The sequence below is a fragment of the Culex pipiens genome, chromosome 3, assembly GCF_016801865.2.
Source record: "Culex pipiens pallens isolate TS chromosome 3, TS_CPP_V2, whole genome shotgun sequence".
Taxonomy (NCBI): Eukaryota; Metazoa; Arthropoda; class Insecta; order Diptera; family Culicidae; genus Culex; species Culex pipiens.
In genome coordinates this window covers 98,962,189-98,989,515 of record NC_068939.1, presented here as the reverse complement: position 1 = coordinate 98,989,515, position 27,327 = coordinate 98,962,189, and the positions used below count along the sequence as shown (strand labels likewise).

Genomic DNA, 27,327 nt, shown 5'->3' with positions numbered 1-27,327 from the left:
ATAATAATTTAAAAGTATAAATAGTCTCAGGTCAACTCTACGTAAATATGTAACGCTGAGTTTAATATTTCACCTTTTAAACACACATAATTTTGATTCTATCTTTCCACAGCCGGCTGTCTGAGATTGAATCATTTATGCTAAACTCAACACCAAATAACCGGGAATGGTCTCATCCGCATTGTTTGCCTTGAGAATACATAATACATCACCTTATTTAACGAAATTCATTGATTATTGGGCCACATCATCATCCTCTATGATGAATCCTGGCCATTACCCTTTCCCACTAACAAAATCCCAAGTAGAAGTAGTTTTCCGGCACACGCGGGGGTGTGGATATCGTATAGAACCCACCCTTGGTAGCAGCCTGTGCTAACTAACATTCCCGTCCCATCCCCTCGAGATCTACAAACTGACATGGCGGGCGCCGTTGGTGGCCAACGACTGTTTCCTGTTCGCACCGACTCTAGTTTTGATGATCGTGATGTTTTATCTTTTCAGCGCATTCATGCATGCTGTTGATAAGGGAAACATCATTTGATCGTTGAAGCGTGTGACCGGTTGTGCTGATGGGATATTACGGTCCTGTTCAGCAACGGAGAAGGACAACCATGGGTGGTCTCTCATGCTCATGCTCATGCTCGCTCGTAGACCCACCTTCATGTATACACATCGACTCAGAATCGAAAACTGAACAAATGTCTGTGTGTATGTGTGTGTGTATGTATGTATGTGACCAACAAACTAGCTCATGTTTCTCGGCACTGGCTGAACCGATTTGACCCGAACTTGTTGCATTCGACTTGGTTTAGGGTCCCATAGATCGAGTTTTATACAGATTGAAGTTTTGATAAGTAGTTAAAAAGACCTTTCCAACGAGTCCAAAACATTGCAGATCTGGCAACCCTGTCTCGAGATATGGCCACTTAAGTGATATTTATGTACTTTTTTGAAGCCGGATCTCACTTAAATGTATGTAAACTATGTCCGGATCCACCATCCGACCCATCGTTGGTTAGGTGATCAAAATACCTTTCCAATGAGCCCAAAACATTGAAGATCTGGCAACCCTGTCTCGAGATATGGCCTCTTAAGTGATATTGATGTACTTTTTTGAAGCCGGATCTCCCTTAAATGTATGTAAATTATGTCCGGATCCATCATCCGACCCAACGTTGGTTAGGTGATCAAAATACCTTTCCAATGAGCCCAAAACATTGAAGATCTGGCAACCCTGTCTCGAGATATGGCCTCTTAAGTGATATTGATGTACTTTTTTGAAGCCGGATCTCACTTAAATGTATGTAAATTATGTCCGGATCCATCATCCGACCCAACGTTGGTTAGGTGATCAAAATACCTTTCCAATGAGCGCAAAACATTGAAGATCTGGCAACCCTGTCTCGAGATATGGCCTCTTAAGTGATATTGATGTACTTTTTTGAAGCCGGATCTAAAAAATAGATAAAACTTGTGTACAGCCATTGTTTTGAGGAAGGCTCCAACCACATAGGTGGATTAAGTTAGTTTTTCAATACTTTATTACCTGTCATTTTGGGTCATATGGGTCTCGTGGCGCAGGGGTAGCGGCTTCGGCTGCCGATCCCGATGATGCTATGAGACGCGGGTTCGATTCCCGCCTTATCCACTGAGCTTCTATCGGATGGTGAAGTAAAACGTCGGTCCCGGTTTCTCCTGTCTCGTCAGAGGCGCTGGAGCAGAAATCCCACGTTAGAGGAAGGCCATGCCCCGGGGGGCGTAGTGCCAATAGTTTCGTTTTTTTTTACCTGTCATTTTGGCCGCCATCTTGGATTAAAAAATTCTTAATCATTTAAGAGTAGACTATGGGCCATACTTTTGCTTGACCATCAAAAATGAGACAACAAGTATTTTTTTTCATGATTCGATTATCCGAAGTAAAATTTTTCAGAGGCCTTTGGATAATCGAGCATGGACGGTATGAAAAATCTAAAGGAAAAAGCTACTTTTTCATTGTAAAATTTTAAACACAAAAACGGAGGTTTGAAAAAATATAAATTTAAAACAAACATATTAACTTTTTAGGCTCTGGAATAAAAAAACTGAAATCAAAAATAACGAAAAAAGCTCCCTAGTTTTTTTTACTTATTGATGTAATTACATTCAAATTTTATGAAATATGAAAGACGTTTCTTTTATTATTAATAAAAAGAAAAAAAACGATTGCCATCTGCTCCTAAACGGAAAAGCTCTGAAATCGTCGCTAACATTTCAATAAGCGTTATGTCTTATGGAAAGCCTATGTTTGTGGCGCTTATTGAAATGTTAGCGACGAAATCTATAAATTTTTAAATGATAGAAATACTTACGCACGGTGGGTTTGATCCATCGTCCTTGCGATTGGTAAGCAAAATTCTTACTACAAGACTATTGAGGCTTGTGAGCTTAGAAGGACTTAGACTGATATAGGAGAAATTCTCATATGGTTGGCAGGTTAAACTCCAACTCCTAACTCCATAAAATTTGCTGATTTGCACTGTTTAAACAACTCGATTTTGGAAACTTGCCTGCTTACTTCCGTTTGAGCGACTTCTGAAGGGTTAAACAATTCACCTCCCAAAAACCATTCAGCTCCAAGCGAAACTTACTTGAGGGTGCCGTGGAGATTTTCCCTTATCTTCTTTAAAAGTTGCAGTTTGCATAAGAAAAAAAAAGAATTGTGCTGGAGGTAGCGCTGGCTGTTGGAACTTGTTGCAAACTAACCCGAGGATATTGATCTCGCTCCGTGTTTCACCGTGATGACGCAAATACTACTTTTCTGACTGGCCTCGAGAACCTGTTTTAGGGACTCTTGGCCATTCACCGGATGACAATCGAGGCATTTGTCTGATCGAAACGTGCTAAAACACCCATTAGGTAAAGATCGTAGATCGTTTCGCTAACTCAGAGTCCCTATCTTCCCCCCTCCAGACGCCTGCTGCTGACCGGCACGCCGCTCCAGAACAACCTGATGGAGCTGTGGTCGCTGATGCACTTCCTGATGCCGCACGTGTTCCAGTCGCACCGCGAGTTCAAGGAGTGGTTCTCGAACCCGATGACCGGTATGATTGAAGGCAACTCCGAGTACAACGAGACAATCATCAAGCGCCTTCATAAGGTCTGTAACCTGTACGTAATGTAATATTATGATTATTATTTCCACGTTTTGTTTTTTTTTTTTTGTTTTCCTTCTTTCGCTCTTTCTCTCTCTTGTGTTTGTTTTTGTTGTGTCCAACGTGCGGTCGGCGGGAGGAAGTGGTGGTTCGTGTTTTCAATTGTCTGTCTGGTTGTGTCCCCCGTTTAAGTTCTGTTTGTGTGCGCGTACTCGCTCTCTCTCTCGGTTGGGAAATTGGAACAATAATCATAATGTTGACTTCTTCGTCGACCCTCCCCCGCGTAAAGTTTCTAACACAAGACGCCCTTTTTCGCGCAGGTCCTCCGCCCGTTCCTGCTGCGCCGGTTAAAGTCCGAGGTGGAGAAACAGATGCCAAAGAAGTACGAGCACGTCGTCATGTGCCGGCTGTCCAAGCGACAGCGGTTTCTCTATGACGATTTTATGAGCCGTGCAAAGTAAGAAGATCTTCGCTGTGAATTTTGAATTTGGACTAAACTGATGTTTCTCTGCCTTATAGAACGAGGGAAACGCTCGCCTCGGGCAACCTGCTCAGCGTGATCAACGTGTTGATGCAGCTGCGGAAGGTTTGCAACCACCCGAACATGTTCGAGGAGCGTCCGACGATCTCGCCGTTCCGGATGGACGGAATCAGCTTTCAGACGGCTTCGCTCGTGTACAACATGCTGAACTACGATCCGTTCACGGTACGTCTGACACTTGTGCTTCTTGAACATTGTATTAATATTGATTATTTCTTCTACAGCAAATTGACCTGTCTTCCCTGAACCTGGCGCTGGCCCGGCTCGAGCTGACGCTGTCCGCGTACGTGGCGTACCGGTCGCAGAGGTTGTGCCTGCCGCGGCGTCTGATCGAGGAGATTGACGCGACGCCCGAGCCGGCACCGCGCTGTCCCACCGGAAGACTGAAGCTGCACGTGCGGGTGCCGAACGCGCGCGTCCAGGAAACGATCGGCAGCACCGGCGGCGTACGGGTGGGCACTAGTCCGGCCATGAAGACTGAAGGAACGCGTTTTGTTCCGCTTGTAAATTCTTCACTAATAGTAGATAGGAAACCGCTGATCGAGGAGATCAGCTCACGCCCAGTAACAACGATTCCGTTGGACGATCCCGCCTCGGCGTCGTCGTCGTCGTCGTCGTCGAATGTAAATTTACGTAAAAGATGTGATATCAATAGCGGTAGTAGCAGCAGCAGCAGCAGCATTAGTAGTACACTTAGTAATAGAACAAGTGCTGGGCACGTAGCGCAGATTGTGCACACTTCCGCCGGCAGGCAGTTGATCCTCACGCCGAGCGCCAGCGGAGGTCAAGTGATGAGCACGCTGATGACGGCGAGCGGTCAACGGCTAACGGTTGTAAACCGGTCACCAGCCGCCCCTCCTCAACGCACGCTCTCGGAACCCGCTGCCCCAGCCTGCAATCCGATCTCTTCAACGCTGGCGGCTTCGATCGTTCAGCAACTCAAGCAACACCATTCCTATTCAGCGAACCTCACCCCGGAAGAACTGGAGCAGAAGGCACGCACCGAGTTCTACCTGGCCAGTGTGGAGGAATCGCGAAAAGACCGACGCGGACAGATCCTCGAACTGCTCGGCCGGATGAACCAAAAGCGCTGCGACGCCACTCCAATCTACGGCGAAGATCTGCGCGATTCCATCTGTCGACTCGGCGAGGAACCATTCTCCGACTCCGTTCCCATAACCGTGCGCGGCGCGTACGAGTGCCGGCAGGTGTGGCGCGCCCCCAGCTGCTGGAGTCTGCCCAACGCGTGCAAGTCGATCGAGCGGAGGGCCCACGAATTCCGCGCCGTGTTCGCCAACTTTGTCTGCTATGTACCTGCGGTTTGTGCTCCGGCACCCAAGCTCCACGTTTCGCATCCGAGCCCGTCGCGCAGCAACGCCGAACAGGACAAGGACACGCGGATCACGGACGGGCTCCGGCCGGCACTCCGAATTCTGCACCCGATCATTTCGGCCATGAGCACGCTGGTGAGTGTTTATGTTTTCGTTTATTTGTATTCGCTCCTAAAATCGATCACTCCGAAGCGCTTCTTCGGGTTGGTTTTTGCAATGGAGCCAGAGCAAAACTCAGGCACTGACCATCCAGCGGTTTCCGCGCCCAATCGCGAGAAGCCTCTAGAACCTTGCCACAATTGCATCATTTTAGTGCGTTGCTCTTCTTGTTACGAAGCAACGCTTTGTCGTGATGCAACACGCCTATAAAAGTTGAAGTTCAAGTTGTTCTAAAACCCGCATGTTCTCTCTCCCTCCCACAGTTCCCCGATCCCCGGCTCATCCAGTACGACTGCGGCAAGCTGCAAACGCTGGACCGCCTGCTTAAAGAGCTCAAATCGGGTGGCCACCGGGTGCTCATCTTCACCCAAATGACGCGCATGCTGGACGTCCTGGAGGCGTTCCTCAACTACCACGGCCACATCTACCTGCGGCTGGACGGAACGACCAAGGTCGAGCAGCGGCAACTCCTCATGGAGCGCTTCAACGGCGACAAACGCATGTTTGTGTTCATCCTCTCGACCCGGTCTGGCGGCGTCGGCATCAACCTGACCGGGGCGGACACCGTCATCTTCTACGACTCCGACTGGAACCCAACCATGGACGCCCAAGCCCAGGACCGGTGCCACCGGATAGGACAAACGCGCGACGTACACATCTACCGCCTTGTCAGCGAGAAAACCATCGAAGAAAACATCCTCAAAAAAGCCAACCAAAAGCGAATGCTCGGCGATCTGGCCATCGAGGGCGGCAACTTCACCACAGCCTTCTTCAAAAGCTCCACCATCCAGGACCTCTTCTCGGTGGACAACGTCGAGGAGGACGCGTCGGCCCGGCTAGCCGAGGTCATCGAGCGCGACCGCGAACGCAAGGAACGGCTACAGCAGAGCATGATCACGCCGAGCAGTTCCAGCGCAGCCGCCACTCCGGCCGCCGTCGAAGAGAGCAAATCGGCCATCAACGTGTTCGAGTCGGCACTGGCCGCCGCCGAGGACGATCAGGACGTGCAGGCGGCCAAGCTGGCGCGGGCCGAAGCGTCTGCCGAGCTGGAAGAGTTTGACGAAAACATTCCGATTGATCAGGTGGCGGCGACGGCGGATTCGAAGGAGAAGGAACCCGAGCTAAGCAAGGCCGAAAAGGAGGTGCAGAATTTGATCAAGCAGGTTAGTATCGGGGGAGGGCGGATGGTTGTGTGCTATGAGGGGGTTGCCCAAATGACCGGTGGAGCTATCGCTGAATCGAAGTTTCGCTGCATTGTCAATCTAAATGTTTGGGTAGATTATAACCGACGTTCCAGACCGCTTTCAGTTTGCATAATCTGCGTAGCTGAATGCTATCAAAGTTCTCGGACAGTTTAGCAACTCTAAGGGATTCTCCGCTCTTGGGAGTTAAATACGAAGGCAAATCAATATTACACCCGTCAGCAAGTTCACTTAAGTTGCTTATAATTCATGGGCAGAATGGCCCATGCGGGCAGAATGGGCCGCCTTTGGTTTTGGGCTTTAGAATGGATTTAAACCAAAAGTAAGGCAAGGGTCTTATAAATTAAGTCAAATAGCACCACCACACCGAAAACCTCGTTTTAATTCATTGTATTTTTCGAATTATGAGCAAAAATGTAAATTTATTGACAAAACCACGCAAATGTTGAAAATTTAGAGGCTTGGTGGTGGAAGTGTTAAATTAAAATCCACTTGGGGGAAGAATGGACCACCCTTTTCCTGAATTATTAAAACAATCAAATGTTGCGAAATTTGAGATAAATGGATTATTTTACTCCTGTTAGCTTCAAAATTAACGTTTAATGCAACATGATTTTTTTATTGTTTTGACGCTTATTTGTAAAAATAGTGTCTTATTTCAACATATTAAAACTATTTTCAAAAATGTTTGTTTTGGTAAGTGACTATTTTCATAAAAGTGGTCCAACTTCATGAAAACTATGTTAGAAAGGTCCCTTAAGTCATTTATTATCTCCCTTCAAAGTTTTATTGGACAAATTGGCTTGTTTTCTAAGGTGGCCCATTCTGCCCCGCACCCAGGAAAAGCAGCCGAAAAAAACTTTTTTTTACAGTGGCTTAAAAATAGTTTTAAGCTAAAAATTTTCATCAACCAAGTATACAACATTGAAGAGAACATCCAAAGCATAAGCCTACTACACTGAATTCATACATTAATAAATTTTCTGGAGTTTTTTTTTTTGAAAAGGTCCAATAAACCAAATTTTCAATTTTTGCTTTTTGGGTGTTTTTCAATACCCCTGACTCAAGGCGGTTTCAAAAACACTCAAAAAGCAAAAACTGGAACTTTAGTTTATTGGACCTTTTCAAAAAAAAAAGTCCAGATTTGTATGTTTTTCTATGGTTTTTGGTCCATTTTACTTAGGTCGGCCATTCTGCCCCCCCCTGCTACTATCTAAAATTCTTGATCACTAAAATTTTCAAATTTCCTTATTTCTAGATTTCCATAAATTCAAAATTGCAAATTTTAAATTTCTTTGATTCCAATTTTCTATGCATCTGAGTTTTTAGTATTTAATTTTTAATATTTTGAAGTTTTAAAATTCTGAAGGTTATGCTGCCGTTCTACGCATAATTGTCCCATGTTCAAAAAAGTGCAACTGAGAAAAACGCGATTGAAATTTTTCGACCGATTTCTGTGTTTCTACGCATAATTGTCCCGTGGGTTCCTATTCGCCCTATGTGTCCCTAATCGCTCCAGTTAGCAGTTTATCACCCTTATTTGTGATTCTCTTGCTATACAGCAGGTAAACAAGGCATAATGCTTAGTAAAACTAATGATTCCGTGTAAGAAAATACTTGGTGGGACAATTATGCGTAGAAGTTCAACGATGGGACAAACAGACTTGGTGTTGTTTCTGATGAGTTTCCGAACTAAGTACCAGATTTTATGTGTTTTTCTTAAAGTACACATTAGACTAAACTTAAAAATGGCATAAAATCAAAATCGTCAAAAACTGACATGGGACAATTATGCGTAGAACGACAGTATGTGTATATCAAATTTCTTCACAAGGAGATTTTATACTACCGCAAACAAACAAACTCGCACTTTTTCGTGTTTGACAGTTTGCCAAAATCGCAAACATTGCAAAATGTATGCAGGCTGACGTTTGTACAAACAAATCCAGGCCAACAAACAAAGCTGACAAACTGTCAAAAAGTGCGAGTTTGTTTGCCGTAGTGTATTAGCTCCTTCATCACTGTATTTCAAATATTAAAATAAAAAGAATCTTTATTTCTAAGGAATACCACAAAAAAAAGATGTGAAAATCCAAATTTAATAAATTATGAAAATTTAGAAAAAATATTCACTTCTTGCAGTTCTATAAATTTGGAATTAATTTTTTTGTTGATTTGTTGAACTTCTGAAATCCATAAATTCAAAATTTCCGACCTTGGCCCAGTTGCCGTTTGTTCACTGGCTGGTTGTCGTTTTCCACTGGGATTAAGCACTTACGACCAAAATTGCCAGCTGCCGTTCGGCCACTTGGAGTCCGGATTGCCGGACCTGCCGTTTGTCCACTCGCTGGTTGTCTTCTTCCACTGGCCGGGATTTACCACCTACGACCATTTTAATCAAGTGCAAGTGGCTGAACGGCCAGCTGCCGTTCAGCCACTTGCAGTCCGGATTGCCGGACCTGCCGTTTTCCACTCGCCGGTTGTCTTCTTCATTTGCCGTTTGTCCACTCGCTGATGATAGTCCACGTTAAGGTATAAAAAGGAAAAACAAAGTGGAAAGTTCGGAGGAAAGGCTTATACGAACGCTCAAAGGTTTGAAAAAAGGTACTTTATCGCATAGTAAAGACGGAAGTGAGCTACCCCTCGGATAAGTATTCTACATCAATAATACAGTTGTTGATGTTGTTAAGTTTTATCTTTAATGAAATTATTCTCCTTCCATTGCCATATACAAGCCTGTGCAATCCGCCTTGTGTTTGCTCAACGCCCTAGAATTGTAATTCCAGTTGCCATCGATTAGGTTGTATATTATTACATTTTCCTCACAAAATATACAGTTGGCAATCCGTTTTCCCGTTACGTTAACATTTAATGGTTTAAAATAAATAGACTTTACCAGATTCTTGTTTCGACTAAAAATTTTAAACCATTCCGGGTATTGTTCTTGATCAGAGTCCGAGGAAGTACTGTTTGGTTTATTTGCAATGTCACATTCACGCAGAGCAATTTTTTTAGCCTCGCTTTCTCTTCAATCGCATTGCGAGCAAGAGGGCACTTTTCCTTATGGGTCTTCATCGTGGTAAGGTAATTATCATTTTTTATTTTAAAAAGGATGAATCTCTTGTGGCAATAAATGCAATCCGCGAGACGAAAGATTTTGCTCAAGCTCTTAACTGGAACAAAGCAGAAACCTTGCTCGTATTTTGCGTCATATTTGAAACCTATATACCAGCAGGAGTTTCATACGTCCCGGGTTCTCAGATCTGGTCTCCTTGCATGTCCTCTTGTGGTATGCCATTCGCATGGTGTTGTATTTCTATTCTCTTTCAATATAGTTGAAAATAATTACATCATGTTTGCAATATTTGCAACGTGCCAGCAGTTGACTTGAGTGGAATAAAAACTCGCGACTGCTTCCACGCGGGATTATCGCGGCTGGTTGTTCCATATTGGTTGCTTCTGTTTCCGCAACAACATAAACAATTCGAAATTGTTGAATATTCTGTGCATCATCCACAAGCATAACATAATCTTGTCCGGCATCGTTTATAAGCTGATTGGATGGAATATACATAACAATTTTTGATTGTTCATCTCCATTTGCCAGTTCGGAGTTTGCATCAGGGGCGTCTTCATAAATCATAACTCCTTGATCCTCTTCGTTGATTAGTTGCTGAACGGATTCCATCTTCGAGCTGTTTAATTATTATAACAAAATTATATTAAATAATAAATTATGACCGAAATTAAAATTAACAAAAACAGAGAACAACAAGGCACTGAACTGTACACTAGAACGGACTGAATACGTTTAAAAAAGACTCTTGAGCTGCTGGGCTGGGTTACGCAGAGGTAGGCCAAGCGGGCGTTGCAGTGGCGTATTCGGCGGACCCGGCACCTGGCTGATCTGGTCCCACCGAGAGGGGAAATCTCCTTGGTGGTTATGGCGCCCCGCCAGAGATGCTGATGGTCCTAGTACTGTGCAGGTGCAGGCAACGGCTCCTCCGCGCTTATAGGCCTGGACCGACCGAAACCCGTACGTCGTCGAGTCGAGCGGACTGTTAACTTCCGCCAAGCACTTCCACTTCCGGAAGGCCAAGGTGTGAACAGCGCAAGGAACGGCACTGTCACTTATCGACCTCGACTGATCGCACGGACGGCTGTATAAGAAAAACTAACTTAATCCACCTATGTGGTTGATGCCTTCCTCACTTTTTACCAAAAATGGGTAATATGAGTGGTTTGGACACACATTTCAGCATTTTTTTAGATCCAGAAAAAAAGAACACAGATATAACTTATGTGGTAATAACTCGAGACAGGGTTGCCAGATCTTCAATGTTTTGGACTCTTTGAAAAGCCCTTTCAATTGCCTAACCAACGATGGGTCGGATGATGGATCCGGACATCGTTTACATACATTTAAGTGAGATCCGGCTTCAAAAAAGTACATAAATTTCACTGAAGTGGTAATAACTCGAGACAGGGTTGCCAGATCTTCAATGATTTGGACTCTTTGGAAAGCCCTTTCAATTGCCTAACCAACGATGGGTCGGATGATGGATCCGGACATAGTTTACATACATTTAAGTGAGATCCGGCTTCAAAAAAGTACATAAATAACACTTATGTGGTAATAACTCGAGACAGGGTTGCCAGATTTTCAATGTTTTGGACTCATTGGAAAGCCCTTTCAATTACCTAACCAACGATGGGTCGGATGATGGATCCGGACATCGTTTACATGCATATAATTGAGATCCGGATATTTATGAAAACACATTTTTATACATAACTTTTGAACTACTTATCGAAACTTCAAACAATTCAATAGCGATGTATGGGACCCTAAACCAAGTCGAATGCAACTGGTTTGGTCAAAATCGGTTCAGCCAGTGCTGAGAAAACTCAGTGAGAATTTTGGTCACATACATACATACACACACATACACACACATACACACACACACATACACACACACACACACACACATACACACACACACACACACAGACATTTGTTCAGTTTTCGATTCTCAGTCGATATGTATACATGAAGGTGGGTCTAGGAGCTTTTAATCAAAAGTTCATTTTCAGAGCAGGATTATAGCCTTACCTCAGTGAGGAAGGCAAAAAGACCGATCCTTCGGGTGTGTTCCCATAACGTTGAATTAACGTTACCGGTTCATCTGTAGACGTAAATAGTTTTTCACCAATTCACGCATGTTTTTCATGCAAAACCTTTGTCAACATGCTTGCTTACTTGGAAAAAGATATTTGAAATTGTTTTTGTGAGGATTATCCGGATAATCTTGAAAATTTCCACCTCAAACTTTCCAGGTGGAAGAACCGTTTCAGGTCTAAAAACGTCTTTCACTTGAATTGACGTCGTGACGTGAATGATTTAACGTCGGACGTAAATTGCATGCAAGTCTCCATTATGGAAGTCGCATATATAGTTTGCCATTAAAAAATCAAGTTTGCGGACTTAATCGTAATTTTTCATATCAAATCATCTGCATCTTTTTTTCATAAGGCTGGTACAAATATTTTTAAAAGTTTTTGTCACCCCCCCCCCCCCCCCCCCCTTCAAAATTGGCCCGAAAAATCAGGGGGCAAAAAAAATATTTTTACAATAAACTTCAAAATTTCAATGAAAATTCAAGTGCAACCAGCTGAAATCAAATTAAAATACATTCTTCTGCGTTTAAAATCATTTTTAGCATGTTTGGGTTTATTAAAAAATCTTAAATTTTTTTGAAAATTTTCGATGCAAAATCTTTTTTTTCGATACAATTTTTATTTTTGTCAGATCTTAGATTTTTTGAAAACTAGAGATTGCAAAACAACTGAACTAGTGTAAAATGTATTTTAAAACACTTTTTTCATTTAAATGTGAAGACTATGGCTTGTTATTTAAATTTTTTATATTTTTTTGAAATAATTTCACACAATTTTAAAATAAAGACCATCGGTAAATGATACACAGTAATTTTGAAAAATAAATGCGTAACTTTGACCGTCCTTGGGGTAAATTTTGAAGCGGTTTCAGATACGTTTATGTCAACAATTTGGCACCTTTGTATTAAAAATTTATGCAACAGCAATTCCATTTTAAAAGAGCTTAAACCGAAAAAAAAGTTATCCGATCGGGCTCAAAATTTTTCTGTGGGTTCCTTGGCCAAAATAATTCGACCCGTATTTTTTTGTTTGGCCATTAGGGTGACCTACATCGTGCTAGGGTGGTTCGAAAAATGGCAATTTTCGTCATTTTTCGCAAAAACCACTTATTTCAAAAAATCAAATCTCCGCGTCATTTCATCCGATTTTAGCTGTCTTAGACGCAAAGAAAGGTGATTAGTTTTTTTTTGTTCATAAAGGTGATTAGTTTGGCTATTGTAATAAAATAGTAAAAAGTTTCAAAAATCTAGCTTAACATTTTAAACAGTCGTATGAAAACTTAAATCGGCGTTTTGGCCGTGTCTGGACTAACGAGCCTATGTCTGAAAATATTTTTATCAGATTCCTTGGAAAATTTCACATAGTATATCAAAAAATAGGCGATGTCGAACCGTACGTTTCCGAGATATGATTTTTTGAAAATAAAAACTTTTTCGACGTGCCACGCGCAAAAACTGAAAAATGACGAAATCGGCAAAAAATCAACTTTTTTCACTAAAACTGCGATAACTTAAAAAATTTCAGCGATGACCTCATGTTAGGGTTTTCTTAATTAAAATGCGCAACTTTTGGTTCCCTAACATGTATAGGTCATCGCTGATATTTTTAAGTTATCGCAGTTTTAGTGGAAAAAGTTGATTTTTTGCCGATTTCGTCATTTTTCTGTTTATGCGCTGGCGCGTCGAAAAACTCAGTATTTATACGGTTCGAATTTTCCGAGGAATCCGATAAAAATATTTTCAGACAAAGGCTCTTTGGTCCAGACACGGCCAAAACGCCATTTTAAGTTTTCATACGACTTTTTCAAATGTTAAGCTAGATTCTTGAAACTTCTTACTATTTTTCTCCAATAGCCAAACTAATCACATTTCTTTTGTGTCTAAGACAGCTTAAATCGGATGAAATGACGTGGAGATATGAGGGCTTTTGTTAATTTGATTTAGTTAACCGCGGTGGATTTTCTTGAAATAATTCGAACTGTCAAAAATCCACCAAAGCATCTACCACATTGAGCGCACAAAAATCTGTGGTAGATAAGTATCCACCGGTAGATTTTTGACAGTTCCACCGCGGTTAACCAAATCAAATTAACAAAAGCCCTATGATTTTTTGAAATAAGTGGTTTTTGCGAAAAATGACGAAAATTGCCATTTTTCGAACCACCCTAGCACGATGTAGGTCACCCTAATGACCAAACGAAAAAATACGGGTCTAATTATTTTGGCCAAGAAAACCCCCAGAAAAATTTTGAGCCCGATCGGAGAACTTTTTTTTCGGTTTTGGCTCTTTTCAAATGGAATTGCTGTATATGCCTCTTAAAATTCAAATAGCTTGTCTCAAAACTCATAACTACCGAAATGCTAAAAACGAAAATATATCTATCAATTATTTGATATTTGGCTATAGCTCTGGCCCCGGTCTAACCTAGAGTTCCTTGATACTAACTAGCATCAGTTTGTCATAAACCACCCCATCAGTCAAAACTTACACTTGGATTGTAAATCGTTGTTAGTCAATGATGCCATGTTTGAACGATTAACGGAACATTCATGGTTATGGACAAAACAAAATAAAATATTTCTGACCTTAAAAATATAGGTCATTTTCAAAATTTATTCCAAAGTTGCGTCGTTTTCAAAAGTTAAGCATTTACAGAAAATTTGCGATCACTGTCATCTGTCGGAGTTTTCCGCTATAAAACCGTTAGCGGTTTACTTTTTCCAAAGACACAAACCAACCGGTTCGACGTCTTTTGCGAATTTACGTCAATTCTGGAGTTATGAGAAACACACCCTTCCAATCGGCTAGCAAAGTAGCCTTCTCCCTCATAATCTTTTCTAGAAGGAAAATCCACAATTTTCCAGACCCACCCATTTTTGATGCAGTCTCGACGCAGCGCTGTCGAGCCTGTCTTAATTGCAGCGGTACGCAAATCCCTTCACTGCTATAGAGCTTTATGACGTTTCGCGTACGCACACTAGCGCATCATTTGGTTTTGCTGGCTGACAAAATTTAACCTCACTTTATTTTCGTGTACGTACACGCAATACATACGCACGTAGAATGCTCTATTGTAGGGTGTAGTGTTGTATGTTGGGGAATTATATTGAAAAGTGAAGGTTCGTTCAAGAACTGTGACCAACGGTTACAGATTTTAGATTACTCTTTAGGATTTTAAAACTCGTCACACGGGGTTAAATTTGATTTGTCTCCACAGTAGTGGAGACGCTCTATGTTCGAGATAAACACTAACGCTATTCTCTTCTCCTTTCTTGCAGCTCAACCCCATCGAGCGGTACGCGATGCGCTTCGTCGAGGAGACGGAGGGCACGTGGACGGCGGTGCAGTTGGCCGCCGTCGAGGCGGAGATCGAACAGCAGAAGCGCGACTGGGAGGCGAACCGGCTGGCGCAGCAGAAGCGCGAGGAGGAAGCGGCCCGCCAGCAGACGGCCGAGGAGAACGATCTGTTGACGTTCTCGCGCGAGGACGCGACCAACCAGGTTAATAAATCTAGCTCTAGCTCTCCTCCCAAAACGAATAACAATAACATTAGCAAGGGCGGAGGTGGGAAAAAGCTGGTCCACCGCCGGGTGGTGATGGTCAAGAAGGGGGTGGTAGGAGGAGGTAGGCCGTTGGGCAAACGGATCGCTGCGTCGCCGGGCGATGAGAGGGTTAGGGGTAGGTCGGCGGCAACGCCGGGGGCTGCGGGAGTTGTAGTTAGTAAGAAGGCTAGGAGAAGCGGGGAACAATCGGTTAGTAGTAACAGCAGCTTGGTGGTAAAATCCAGGAAGGACAGTTTGAAGAACAACAACATTCGACCCATAAGTCAGCGTAGCAAAAAGCGGTTGAGGAGAAGTCCTGCCAAGCGGAACGCAAGCAATTGCGACTCGCAGGATGGCGCGGATGAGACGGGGAAAGGTGACGAATCGAGCAAAGAGCCCGCTGAGGCGACGTCCGTGGTTGTGGACGAAATTGACAGCGAGTGCAGTTTGGATGTGATGATCGATTCGAACGACGCGCCCGATTCGGACTCGAACCAAATGAACAACTATTACTCATCGCAAGACGACGACCAGCAGCACCCGGATACTTCTTCGGCGCACAAGTCGTCGGCCCACAAACCATCGGACAATGGCGGAAAGCCCGGGGACGGCGTCAACAGCACACCTCGGACGCGATCCCGCGGAACGGTCAAGATCAACCTGTGGACGCTGGACGATAGCCCGATTCTGCCCGTGTACAACAAACGGCCGCGCATCAGTGGCGGTGACGGTTCTCGGAGCAGGAAAAACACGTCCACCGAGCGAAGCGTCGAAAATGCATCCCACGAAGAATCGTCGGATTCGACGTCGGCGGCGGTCATCGCCGACACGACCGAACCGGAAACGATCATTCCGGATCTTACCGAAGAGGAGTGCAGTGCCCGTGCGACTGCGACAACGGAAAATGACGTCGTCAGTGTGGCGGAACCGGAGACGATCAAGGAGCTCAAGATCGTGGTGACCGACGTGGTGCAACTGAAGCACGCCAAGGTGTTGGACGGATTTGCAGCGCCGCAGCGGACGCCTTCGCCAAAGGCACGCAAGCTGAAGCGAGCGCTGCGCACGTCGATCAACAATCGCACGCTGGACGGGTGGGTGTCCAAGAGTCCGAAGACGGTGACGGGAGGGACGGTTACGGAAGAGGTTGATCCGTTGGCTATTGATAAGCCAGCGGTGCGGACGACGAGGGCGTCGATTAAGGGTGGAGGCGCGACGACGGACGGTGGTGGAGGGTCGTTGGAAAACGGTGACGCTTGAGCCAGCCTGATTTGTAGAGTAATGCGAGGAGTGAATCTTTGAGAATTGTGCGAGCGCGAGGAAGAATGCGCGAGAGTGTAGAAATTGATTTTAGAAATTTGCTAACGGCAATAAAAAAAGTTATCCTATTTTTCGGGACAGGAAAATTGTAAAGCACAGGGACCTACTCACTAGTTTGTGATTATTATTATGCAGTTGTACAATTTAGTTAGTGTTCTGTTTCAATTTATACATGCTTCAGTTCTTTTTTTTTGTAAATATTGGCGACCCACATTACACAAGTATGTTGCTCATTGAAAACATAATTTCCAAGCTGTTTTTGTTTAAAAACTTTCATTTTCATTAAAACTTATTTATTCGATTAGGGGAAAAAAAGTGCTCTGCCAACAACCATTAGTAGGAGGTCTAGCTTAGAAGCTAATAGTTCTCGTCTAAACGTAGAGATTCAAAATCTCTCAAAACACATTATTCCAGAGCTGTGATCGATCAGCACAACGCCGCCGCGCACTAATCGATCCTCAAAGCGCTAGGATATTTATGCAAATTATGAAACCGACTAAGGCAGATCATGCAACAAACAAAACTATGAAAAATTGATAGAATAAACAATTCCTTGCTGAGAAAAACTAATCAGTACACTGAAAAAAGTACGTACGTTGATGTGTTGGTGTTTTATTCTTTTCTCTAACCGTTTTCTGTCAAGCGCGACGAAAAAAAATGTGTTTATTTCAGTGTTTTGGTGTCATTAAAAAATTAAAAAAAAACGGGACAAAAAGTTGTACCCAGAAGCAAATCTAAAAAAACGATATCCAAATCTCTGTAAAGTATCGAAAAATGCTCTAAACAAAGAGAAAAGAAAGAGAGAGAAAGAGAGAAAAAAGAGAAAGAGAAACACTTGCTTGCGTGCTCTGTACAAACACTATTGAACTCTGGCACCAAAATGTCCTGAATTGCCACAAGCAGTTTGCGGGCTAGCGAAAAGATTAAAAACAGCAACGCCTCAACAAAACGACTCAGAAAAAAAATCGAATCGAAACAGCAAGGTGGTAATTTGTTTTGTTAATTTTTATGTTGTCAGAGTTTGTAAAAAAAAACGCGCGGCGCTGTGAATTAGACTCAGGCGAGGAAAGACCTTTCAAACAATCAAACCACAAAATTACGCGCCAAAAATTAACAAAAGAATTATCGAAATCTCTTTCTCTTTTTCTCTTTTCTCTGCTTTTAGATTTGGATATCGGATAACACGATGGAAAAGATGCCGGTGAGTAGAACTGTTTGGTTTTTTGTTTCTGTGTCACTTCTTAACTGACTCTCCTCTTTCCCTCCCGCCAAAAGATGTGGTGCCCTCCGACGCCACCCCAGGACGACAACGACATCTACGTGGACTACTCGCTCGGTTTTCTGTACGAGACGGAAGTCATCCCGGAGGCGCAACTTCCGCCCGTCTACGTCAAGAAGGAGTACAAGCGAAGCCGTTCCGAGGCCGGCTTCTACCCGGACGGACGCCGGCCGGTCAAGATCCGCAAGGAGGACAATTACTACGCGCCGCGGTCACTGTTCGATCGTCCTTCGCCGCAGATTGCCAAACTGCGCAAGGATTACAAAATGCAGCGCTACAAGGGCATCATCAAGCCGTTCCCGATGGCGGGCCTGAAGCCGACGATGCCGGTCAAGCAACTGGTCGAGCCGGAAGGAATGCCCGAGTGGATGATCCACGAGGACATGTCGATGCTGAACGTGATCCAGAACCTGCAGGGACTGCCGCTGAACCTGATGCTGGTGTCCCCCGGCCACACCCCCAACTGGGACCTCGTTGCGGACATTGTGAACCAGTGCTCGAGGACGTACCGACTGCCGAAACAGTGCCGGTATCGGTACGAAGCCGTCGTAATCCCACGCGAAGAAGGCAAACTCCTGGAAAGTCCCAAAAAGCAGAAAAAGAGCAAAAACCCACTCAAACAGTCCCCACCGAAAGGAATCCGGGCGATGCGAACCGCCCAACTCTACACCGGCGACCAGAACAACTCGTACATCAAGCTGGCGCGACAAAAGTTTGACAACATCAAGCTAGCGTTCAGCAAAAAGGCGCCCCAAGCGAAGCAACTGCTTGCGAATCCCCCACTCAAGAACCCCAAACATGCTGCCGTGCTGGCCGAGTACGGAATCACAAGCTACGACGCACCCCTGACACCGGTTGAGATTGCCACGCGCCGCGCCGAACGAATCTCCAAGGAGAAGCAGAAGAACGCTTCGTTGACGCAAGCCCAAGAGCAGATGGCACTTCAGCAACAGCAGCAGCAACAGGCTCAACAGCAAGCAGCAGCTGCAGCTGCGGCCGCCCAACAAGTTGCTGCGGCGGCCCAACAAGCCGCAGCGGCCGCCGCTGTCGCTCAACAGCAGCAGCAACAGGCCCAAGCGCAAGCGCAACAGCAAGCACAACAGGTACAAGTGGCCCAACCGGTGCAGGTAGAGTTCACCAGGAAGATAACCGCCAAAGACAGCACGACGGCGACTAATGGCATCTTTGTACTCAACCGACAGGTTGGTGGCCAGCCTCAAGCGCATGTTATCCAACAGCAGGTTCAGCAGCAAATACAAATCCAGCCGCACGTTCAGCAGCACATTGCGACGTCCGTCGCTGCCGCTAACCAGCAGCAGCAGCAGCAGGTCCAACAGGCCACCATTGTGGTGTGCGGAGTCGCGACAAACACTTCCCCTGCGGTAGCCACGCTCGTTCAGTCACCATCGATGCAGGCGGGTCGCGGCCAACCCGTGGTCAACATTTGTCCAACTCCGAGCCAGCAGCAGCAGATTGTGAAGGCAATCGTGGCGAGCCCCGCCAACCAGAATCTGCTCGCACAGCAGTTGGCGGTGGCGCAAAGCAACGCCCAGCAGCACGTGTCAGTTGTGTTGACCTCTCCGGTGACGACAATGTCCGCCAACCAGGTGCAGCTCACTCAGCCTCAGATCGTGTCCATCCACCAGTCGACGCCACAAATCATCCAAAGCAGTGCGTCGGTCACGCAAGCCTCGGGCACACTCGTACAGACGTTGGCCACGCAGTCGCTGCCGCAGGTCGTGTCCGTTGCGCAGTTGGCCACGGTCGGCACCGTCATGACCACCGGCAGTCCAATCCAACAGCCTCAGGTGGCCACACTGACGACGTCGGCACTGAGAGCGCAGCGCATCGTAGCTCCACCTGGGACGCTTCAGGAGGTGGTTCTTCACCAACGTTCCGGTTCGCAAAGCCCAACGGTGGTCAGCGTAAGCGGCTTGGGACAAGGTTTGACGCAAGCACAGCTGCAAGCCGGTCAGCTACGGCTTTCGATGGCGGGTGGGCAGCAAGTGTCTGGCGTCGTAGCCAAAAGCATCTCCGTCGGAACGGTAACGAGTGCAGGAAAGCCAATCAACACTTCGCAGTACATCTACCGTCAACCAATCCGACAGCAGGTCAAAGTGCTTCAATCGGGCACGGGGCAACCCGGAACGACAACGGTTCTGCAGCAGGCTGGCGGACAGCAAACTTTGGTCAGTCCCGCCATCATCCAGGGCAACATAATCCAAACGGGAACCGTCGGTCAGACCGTCCAGGTGCAACAGGTCACGCAGAAGGTGTCCGTAGCTACGGTCAGCTCCTCGTCTGCAGCGACCATTTCCAGTCAAGCCGGCACGATTGCCACTGTTCAGGTGGCGCCTGGCCAACAGAGAGCTCAGTTCATCAAACAGGTCGGAACGAAGCAAATCACCACGCGACAGGTGACTGAAAACGAAATGCAACTCATGGTCAAACGACAGATCATAAGTCAACAGCACAAACAGCAACTGCTGCCCCAAACACAAATCTTCGCCCCGGCAAACCTGCAAGTCCAACAGGCTGGCACTTCCGGTCAACAGATTGCGACGTTGGTGAAGACCTCCAGCGGAACGGCAGTGGCCGCAACCGGAATGACGCTGTCGCAGGTGAAACCCGGCCAGATCAAAACAATCAGCAATCAGAGCCAAGTTCGCCACCTGCAGCTTCAGCAGCAAATCTTGGCAGCCCAGCAACGCAAGGGAGGCGGCAAAATGACCCAAATCACCCAGATGGCCGGCAAGGCAGGTCAACCGACGCAACTGTTTGTGCAAGGCCCGAAAAATCTGCCCGCCGGTACGGTCACCGTGCAGCAGATTATTCGGCACGCCCAGCCCAACTCGCTGACCGCTGGCGGTCAAATTGTGCTGGGTAAAAGCCGGGTCATCCCGGTGTCCGTTTCGCAGCAGGGCAACCAGCGGCAAACGATTCAAGTTGTAACGGCCACTTCGGCCGCCCAAGCCATTGCCGCCAGCAACATGCGAACGCACGTGCCGTCGTCGAACACCGTCGTCAACACGATCAAGGTCGCTGCCGGCGCCACTCCGGCCCAACAGCAGCAAGCGATCCTGACGGCCCTCCAGAACCAGCAAAACCAACAACGGGCAAACGCCAGTCCCGTTCGACTGCAAACCTCCAGCGGATCGCTCGTGGCCGTCACGGTGCAGCAGCCCCAGTCGGTGGCCTCGGCGGCAAACCAACAGCAGCAGCAGCAACAGGACCAAATTACGTCGGTTACGGTTGCTCAAGGGGCAGCTCAGCTGGCCACCAGTCAGCAGCAGGTGCTGCAAATCCAAGCCCAACCGCAGCAGATTATAACGTCGGCAAGCGACGGAACCAATTCTGGGATAGTGCAGCAACAACAGCAGCAGCAACAAGTTAGTATGATTAAAAAGAAACAATCTCCTAGCGGAAAGTAGTGGTTGATCGGGAAGAATTGAGTGGGCGATCTCTCTAATATCTTTGTGAAGTATTGATAGCTACTTAAGATTAATCACATAAATATAACGCAAAGTTTTTAAATGTTGTTGTTCATCCAAACAAAATATTCAAACATCATTTTTTCGGGGTGAAGAAATCTAATTTATTTGCAATCCAAGTCCAAGGACACAAAGTATGTTTCTTTTTGCGAAACGATTCATGTAAAAATTCTCTTATTTATAGGTCTAAATAGATACAAAAAAGCTCTGAAAATATGATACCTAGTAACGCTTTTCTGATGTATTTTAAACTTATAAATATTCGTATTCACATCTACAAAAATAAAATATTTAATGTATAGACTACAATCCTAACCAAATCGTAAACCGCAAACTATTCTTTCAATCCGAAAACCACCCAAAAAACTAATTTCTAAAAGGGCAACCCACTGGGCGTTCCCGCGTCGATCCACTCACTCTCTCCGCCGCCGCCGCCGCCGTCGTCCAACTCTTCCAGTTCCTCCTCAAAGTCGGCGCTGCTGCGGCCCGTTTTGGACCGTTTCTCGCCGATCCTCGCGTACAGCGCCACCAGTTGCTTCTTGAACGGGTCCAGCTTGAAGGCGTCCTCGACGGAGAAGATGAACTTTTCGTCAAAGGACGAAATCGAGGTGGATGCAGTGCCGCCCACCTTGAGGGGTCCGTTTTGGGAGAGGAACCGGACCGCGGGCAGCGTCATCTCTTCCCAGCTTTGGTCGGTGCTGTCGAATGCAGGGGTGGTGAAGAGACTCTTGACCGTGTCCAGGTACTTTGCCGGGATGTCCGAGTAGACGAAGCATGCTTCCATGAGGCTGAGAAGGGCGGAGAGTTGCATTTGGGAGCTGCAAAAAGAATTGTTTTAGATAATATTTTATTAAAACAATTAAAACAAATGATCTTACATGCAAATTTTGTTTTGAATCGCCTTCATTTCGCTGCAAATTTTCGATATTTCCGTATGGTTCTTTTTGAGCAACATTTGAATTCCGTCCAGGGCGCGAAGCGAACGCTCCTGAAGCTTCACAACGAATCGTCGCTCGAAAAGTCGCATTTGGCCGGTGTGGACCTCGAGTTCGTTCTAAAAAACAAGGAAACTTGATTTTAAACCCTCTCGGATCTCTGATATATAGTATCTCTAATGCATCAAATACCGAATTTAATTTTAATTATATACATCTACTTTGAGCAGTAGGCCTTGTCCAACCCATCTGATGTTCAGTTTTAATTAGGTACTAAATGCGTTCAATCATTGAAAAAAAATTGCCAATTGCAGAATTGAAAACATCAAATCTTCAGTTATAAATGGGCTTTATTCGATGGGCTCTTGTGTATTAACTAAACCAAACTATGTCAAATACCCCTGTTATTAGCCCCTCTTTCAGTGCTTAATTTATCAATTCTGGAGTTTTTTTTTTTGAAAAGGTCCAATAAACTAAATTTCCAGTTTTTGCTTTTTGGGTGTTTTTGAAACCGCCTTGAGTCAGGGGTATTTAAAAACACCCAAAAAGCAAAAACTGAAAATTTGGTTCATTAAACCTTTTTTTTTTTTTTAAACTCCGGAAATGTTCAACACTTCAGAAATTCAAATCCTTCCATTTTTTCTTTGAAATACAAGCTGGTGAACGGTTGTAATAATCGATCATGGTAAGTGAAAGAAGTCCACAAATTTGTAGCTGGCGTGATTGTTTCTGTGGGGCTCCTCGAAGTTCTTTCTCCTGAAGTTAAGGTTGATGATTCAGCACCTCCCACCACTCGAGCTGGTGTTGTTCACTCCTTGACCGTCGCCAACCCGCCGTTCTGATCGACGACAAACGCGACGTCTCTAGGCGCGTCTCGCGTGCAGTAAAACAAACATTCAAAAGTTGATAGTAAACCTACCGAGCAGAGCTCGGCCTCTTTCTCTTGCTGCACCTCAAACGAAACGGTTTTACTTCCTTGATAATCCGACGTCTCACAGCGCAAACGAAGCTTATTATAACTGGCGAGGTGGATGGGATCCGTGTGACAACTGTCCAGGGTTGCACCTCTGGAACAGCATGCGCCAAGCGCGGCTGTTAACGATGTGAGAGAAACTGGATGCGGTTGGAGCGGCTTGTTCCGGGAATTCCCAGAACATGTCCCGGCGGGTACACAAGACGTAAGCAAGATGCAACGGCGGCGAATTTGTCGGTGGTTTGTGCGCGGCGCTCGAAGCAATTTTGGAGCATTCAGCAGGACAAAGCTAGAATAACTTACCCATCGATGAAAAAAGCATAGAGAAAATAATCTGCACTTTTGTGTCTAACAATACGAATCGATTCTGTGTTTATAGAATCAAACACTTTCAAACCCGAGCAGATAACGGTGACAATAGGAAAGTGAAGTCTGTTCTTGAGGAGAGATAACCAACGCATCGGGTACTTACAGTAATCTTCTTGTACTGCTGACGAAGCTGGCAGTGTTGATCGATCGCCTCCAGCACCCCATCGATGGGGGGATTCGACGAGATGGAGACTCGCAGCGTTTGCTTCGTCGTGTCCGGGTTTCGTTGGTAGATTCGTCCCACCAAAGCGGATACGACCAGCGGAATCGCGTACAAATCCTCCGACTGGACCCTGATGGGAATACAAGATTACGTTGAGTTTGAGGAATGGTTTGTCAGGTCTACTGTACGAACCTGTACCGATTGGTGTTCTTCGCGGCAACGATCGTCACCTTGCTACCTGTGACCAACGATTGCAAACCTAGGGCATGGGGACTGCCTTCGCTTATAAATTCTGGAAATAGCTTTGCCAGACCTTCGTTTGCCTCGTGAATCGTGAGTGTGACCTTGTGAATGGCTTCTTTGGACGCTTGGCAGGTTTTGACGAACATGCTCAGTGGCAGGGTAACAGTTTTCTGTATGACCCGTGTGATTCCTTGTTTGTTGGTGAATGGGCAGCTAATTTTAACGTTTAGAGTTGCTGGTGTAACTTGGTGGAATGGATAGATCCACGTCTCAAGGCGCTGATTGCTTTCGGCGGCAACATCTCGGAACATGAACGTAGTTGGGACGCACTTGATCGCTGGATCCGGAGCTATGCAGATCTGGAGCAATTCTAGGTTGATTCGGGTTTTCACCGACACGATCATTTGACACATTGTTAGATCGCTGCCGGAATTGTTCGTTTTGTATGTACATTTTTCGAGTTTAGGGTCAATCAACGCATGTAAAGCTACATCTCGCTCGGATGCCGCATTGATGACGGCGATGTCGCTAAAATCAACGCCGGAACGGATCTCCTTTTCCAGCTCTAACATTTCCTTCTGGCACTTTTCTATCTCAAACTGGCCCAAGTTAAGCGGAGGCACTTTGAACAGATGCGGTTCCGATCCGAGATAATCGACGCTTAGGAGGCCGGTGCTATTGAGCGATACGAGAGCTCCTGGAAGGCCGGATACGTTTGCTCGACCCAAAGCTACCGGTATTTCGGGCAGTTCAGCGGACCATACGATCTGGTTTCCCTCGTACAGCAGAAGGGAGCCGCTTTCGGATACTACGGCAACCATAAGGCGGACGTCTGGTTCTGTGGGTTTACAAAATTGAGTTGGTTTTAGGTCTCAGTACAATCAGTACAAAGTTGAACGTACCCCAATACCACCCGATTACAAATGAATGAAAACAAATCGGTGAATAGTCCAGCTTCTTGATAAACTTCACCTTTCCAGTGTCCGTAATGCAGAAGAAATTGTTTTCGCCCAAAACCATTATCACGGATTCTCCACTGCAAAAAGGGAAAGCGTTAAATCAAACCAAGTTGACCAACTCAAATTAACCTACTTCGACACCTGATGCACGCTCAGATCCAACGCGTACTCTCCAACACACATCGACCAAATGGGATCCTTGCGTCTCAACGAATCGTTCGTCTCGGACAGATCCTGGTAGCGATAGCATTCCAGCTCCCAGGCCGGAGACACCGTCACGAAGCAATCCACCCGCGGCACGTACTGGATGGGCGACGGGATGTTCCGTTCTCCGGGCAGTGTCACTTCGAAGCTGATGCCGTCCTGCTCGTAGAACCGCAGCGTTCCGTCCAGGTGTTGAACGCACAGAAAGTCCCGACCCTTGACGCCGCCAAAGTTTCCCCGGCACAGCGAGAACGCCGGTTTGGCGAGGACGTGCTCGTACAGCAGATGGAGCCGGGTGTGGTCACCTGAGGAGTACGTTCAGAGGTTATTGGGTCAATGGAAACCTTGAGCAGCTTAGGTTACCATGATCAGCAATGCCGTCGATCGTCAGGATCTGATAGATGCAGACTTTTGCAGGATGCAATATCGCTACGTGCAGTTTGGTATCTGTTTTGGAAGCCCTTAAAAGTGCAGTTATCATTAGAGCTTAGGATTTTACGAATCAAGTATTATGATCTTACGTGGTAAACTTCCCACTAGTCACCCCAATCACCGGCAGGTTCAGCTTAATCTCCAAAATTACATCCGAATGTTGAAAAGTATTGTCAAAGTGGGGATCCTCGTCCGCTTCCAGCGCGGAATCGGAGGAACTCTTGTGCGAGGGTTGATAGATCGAAAAGTACCCAGCATGTGATCCAACCAGAATGCTGTCTTTTTCGCCCTCCTCGAGGCACAGTCGAGTGCAATGGATCGAGAACGAGTCGTAATTGGGATTCACATCGGGACATTGCGTTTTCCACCAGTTACAAACTTTAAACAGAGACATTTTGAGAACTCGAGGAACCACGGACAATGTGGAACGAATGGAATATTTTGCAAACTGTATGAAATGTTTGGGCGCCGATGTTACCATGGAAAATGCGTGCGCATGGCGGGTTTCTCTTTGGGCATTCAACAGGTTGCTCTTGGGATACATTGATGCCTCCCTCATGCAACCACATGTAAATTGCAGAGGGGTTCATGGATGGTCCCTCAACAACATTTAACTTCGGATAATGGAATCACTAAATGTTTTTTTTTCGTTGTCTTTATTTTTGATATTATATGATTCCAACATACTCCAAAGTTATTTAGAATTTTAAAATACAAGATGGTGGCCAAAATGGCGAGGATGAAATAATGAGAAAATGTATTTTGTAATTTTCTATTCAATCCCCCATTTAAATTTGACTAGAATGGAGTCGTATAATACGAATTTTATGTTAAAAGTAAGAAAATAAAAAATGCGATTTTTTTTGTTCGTTGTTTTGATTATTGCAAACAACCTTACAAACCTTTTGATAATCGGTGTTGTCGCTGGTCAGCAGTTGGGCAAGCAATCCAAAGGTCGTCAGTTTGAATCTTGAAGTGGAAGGTTGTAAACAAGGTTTGGATTGCCTCACCATTCAAGCCTTCGAAGGGCTAGAGCCGAGCAGGAATCTTGCAATTGAGACCACTCAGCAAAAATCCGATGGTAAAATCGCATCAAATCAAACCATCCACATTAACGACCCCCGGGTCTTTTGTGATCTCTATTGCAAGTTTCTGCTCGAACCTAGGAGTCCGAAGGCTTGAATGGGGAGAGCACCCAAACCTCTTTTACTCCAAGGAACCTTCCACCCCAGTGTTTGAACTGACGACCTTTGGATTGTGAGTCCAACCGCCGCCAGCGATTCCACCGGAGTAGGCTTGGTTTGGTGTGTTGCTTGTACTTATGACATGGAGACGACTCCTACACCTGGAATGACTTAACGGCCTAACAACCAAGGCCGGGACCGACATTTTACTTCCTCATCCGATGGAAGGTTGCAGCAGATGGGAATCGAACCCAGAATCATCCGCTTACAAAGCGGACAGCGTAACCATTCGGCCACGCACTGCCAAAATCGCATCACCTTCGTCAAAAAAGACACTTAATTTTACACACCGCATGTACACTAAAATGTATGTGAAAGGCAGTTTATTCTGCTTTTTGGAAAATTGGCCCAAAAGTGATTCTTCAATCTTTTTATTCAGTTTAATTTCTATATCAACATAAATGTGTCAAACGTTCAAGTGCAAATCGTCATTCTTATGTAAAATTGTCTGATCTTTACGATAAAAATATTTTGAGATTTTTAAAATCTGACCTAACATTTGAAAACGGCCAAAAATGCTTTTATAGCGGAATTGGGGTTAAATGGACCCTAGGTGATTTTTGCGGTGCATGTGGTTATTTTTACTGGATTCCTGGGACATTTTCACATAAGTGAAGTGCATTTTGGA

General features: G+C 45.5%; 2 protein-coding genes across 3 annotated transcripts; one reads left to right on the top strand and one right to left on the bottom strand.

The window, feature by feature from the left end:
• The first annotated feature begins 2,932 nt into the window (after positions 1–2,932).
• On the top strand, positions 2,933–21,214 carry LOC120421382 (helicase domino). Of its 2 annotated transcripts, none has more exons than XM_052711154.1 (8): positions 2,933–3,139; positions 3,455–3,591; positions 3,654–3,840; positions 3,900–5,141; positions 5,429–6,328; positions 14,827–15,048; positions 17,573–17,608; positions 17,683–21,214. In XM_052711154.1, exons 1-8 carry the CDS (start codon positions 2,993–2,995, stop codon positions 21,115–21,117), a joined length of 6,306 nt encoding a protein of 2,101 aa, XP_052567114.1. In that variant the 5' UTR covers positions 2,933–2,992; the 3' UTR covers positions 21,118–21,214. The 2 variants fall into 2 exon arrangements, with proteins under 2 accessions (XP_052567114.1, XP_052567115.1); XM_052711155.1 differs by having other exon boundaries at positions 3,011–3,150.
• Positions 21,215–21,334: 120 nt separating this feature from the next.
• On the bottom strand, positions 21,335–25,944 carry LOC120421383 (protein PTHB1). The gene is made up of 8 exons (XM_039584579.2): positions 25,545–25,944; positions 25,387–25,484; positions 24,953–25,328; positions 24,763–24,896; positions 23,810–24,698; positions 23,558–23,747; positions 22,056–22,231; positions 21,335–21,995 (listed from the first exon to the last, which is right to left on the bottom strand). Exons 1-8 carry the CDS (start codon positions 25,934–25,936, stop codon positions 21,551–21,553), a joined length of 2,700 nt encoding a protein of 899 aa, XP_039440513.1. The 5' UTR covers positions 25,937–25,944; the 3' UTR covers positions 21,335–21,550.
• Positions 25,945–27,327: the final 1,383 nt, after the last annotated feature.

Bases quoted from the DNA above. Each gene is read 5' to 3' on its own strand.
- LOC120421382 (XM_052711154.1), top strand. From the start codon at position 2,993: ATGGAGCTGTGGTCGCTGATGCACTTCCTGATGCCGCACGTGTTCCAG. The intron at 3,841-3,899 runs GTACGTCTGACA...TTTCTTCTACAG, and splicing joins TGAACTACGATCCGTTCACG to CAAATTGACCTGTCTTCCCT. The intron at 6,329-14,826 runs GTTAGTATCGGG...CCTTTCTTGCAG, and splicing joins TGCAGAATTTGATCAAGCAG to CTCAACCCCATCGAGCGGTA.
- LOC120421383 (XM_039584579.2), bottom strand. From the start codon at position 25,936: ATGGTAACATCGGCGCCCAAACATTTCATACAGTTTGCAAAATATTCC. The intron at 25,485-25,544 runs GTAAGATCATAA...TGCACTTTTAAG, and splicing joins ACTAGTGGGAAGTTTACCAC to GGCTTCCAAAACAGATACCA. The intron at 23,748-23,809 runs GTTCGTACAGTA...TATTCCCATCAG, and splicing joins AAGAACACCAATCGGTACAG to GGTCCAGTCGGAGGATTTGT.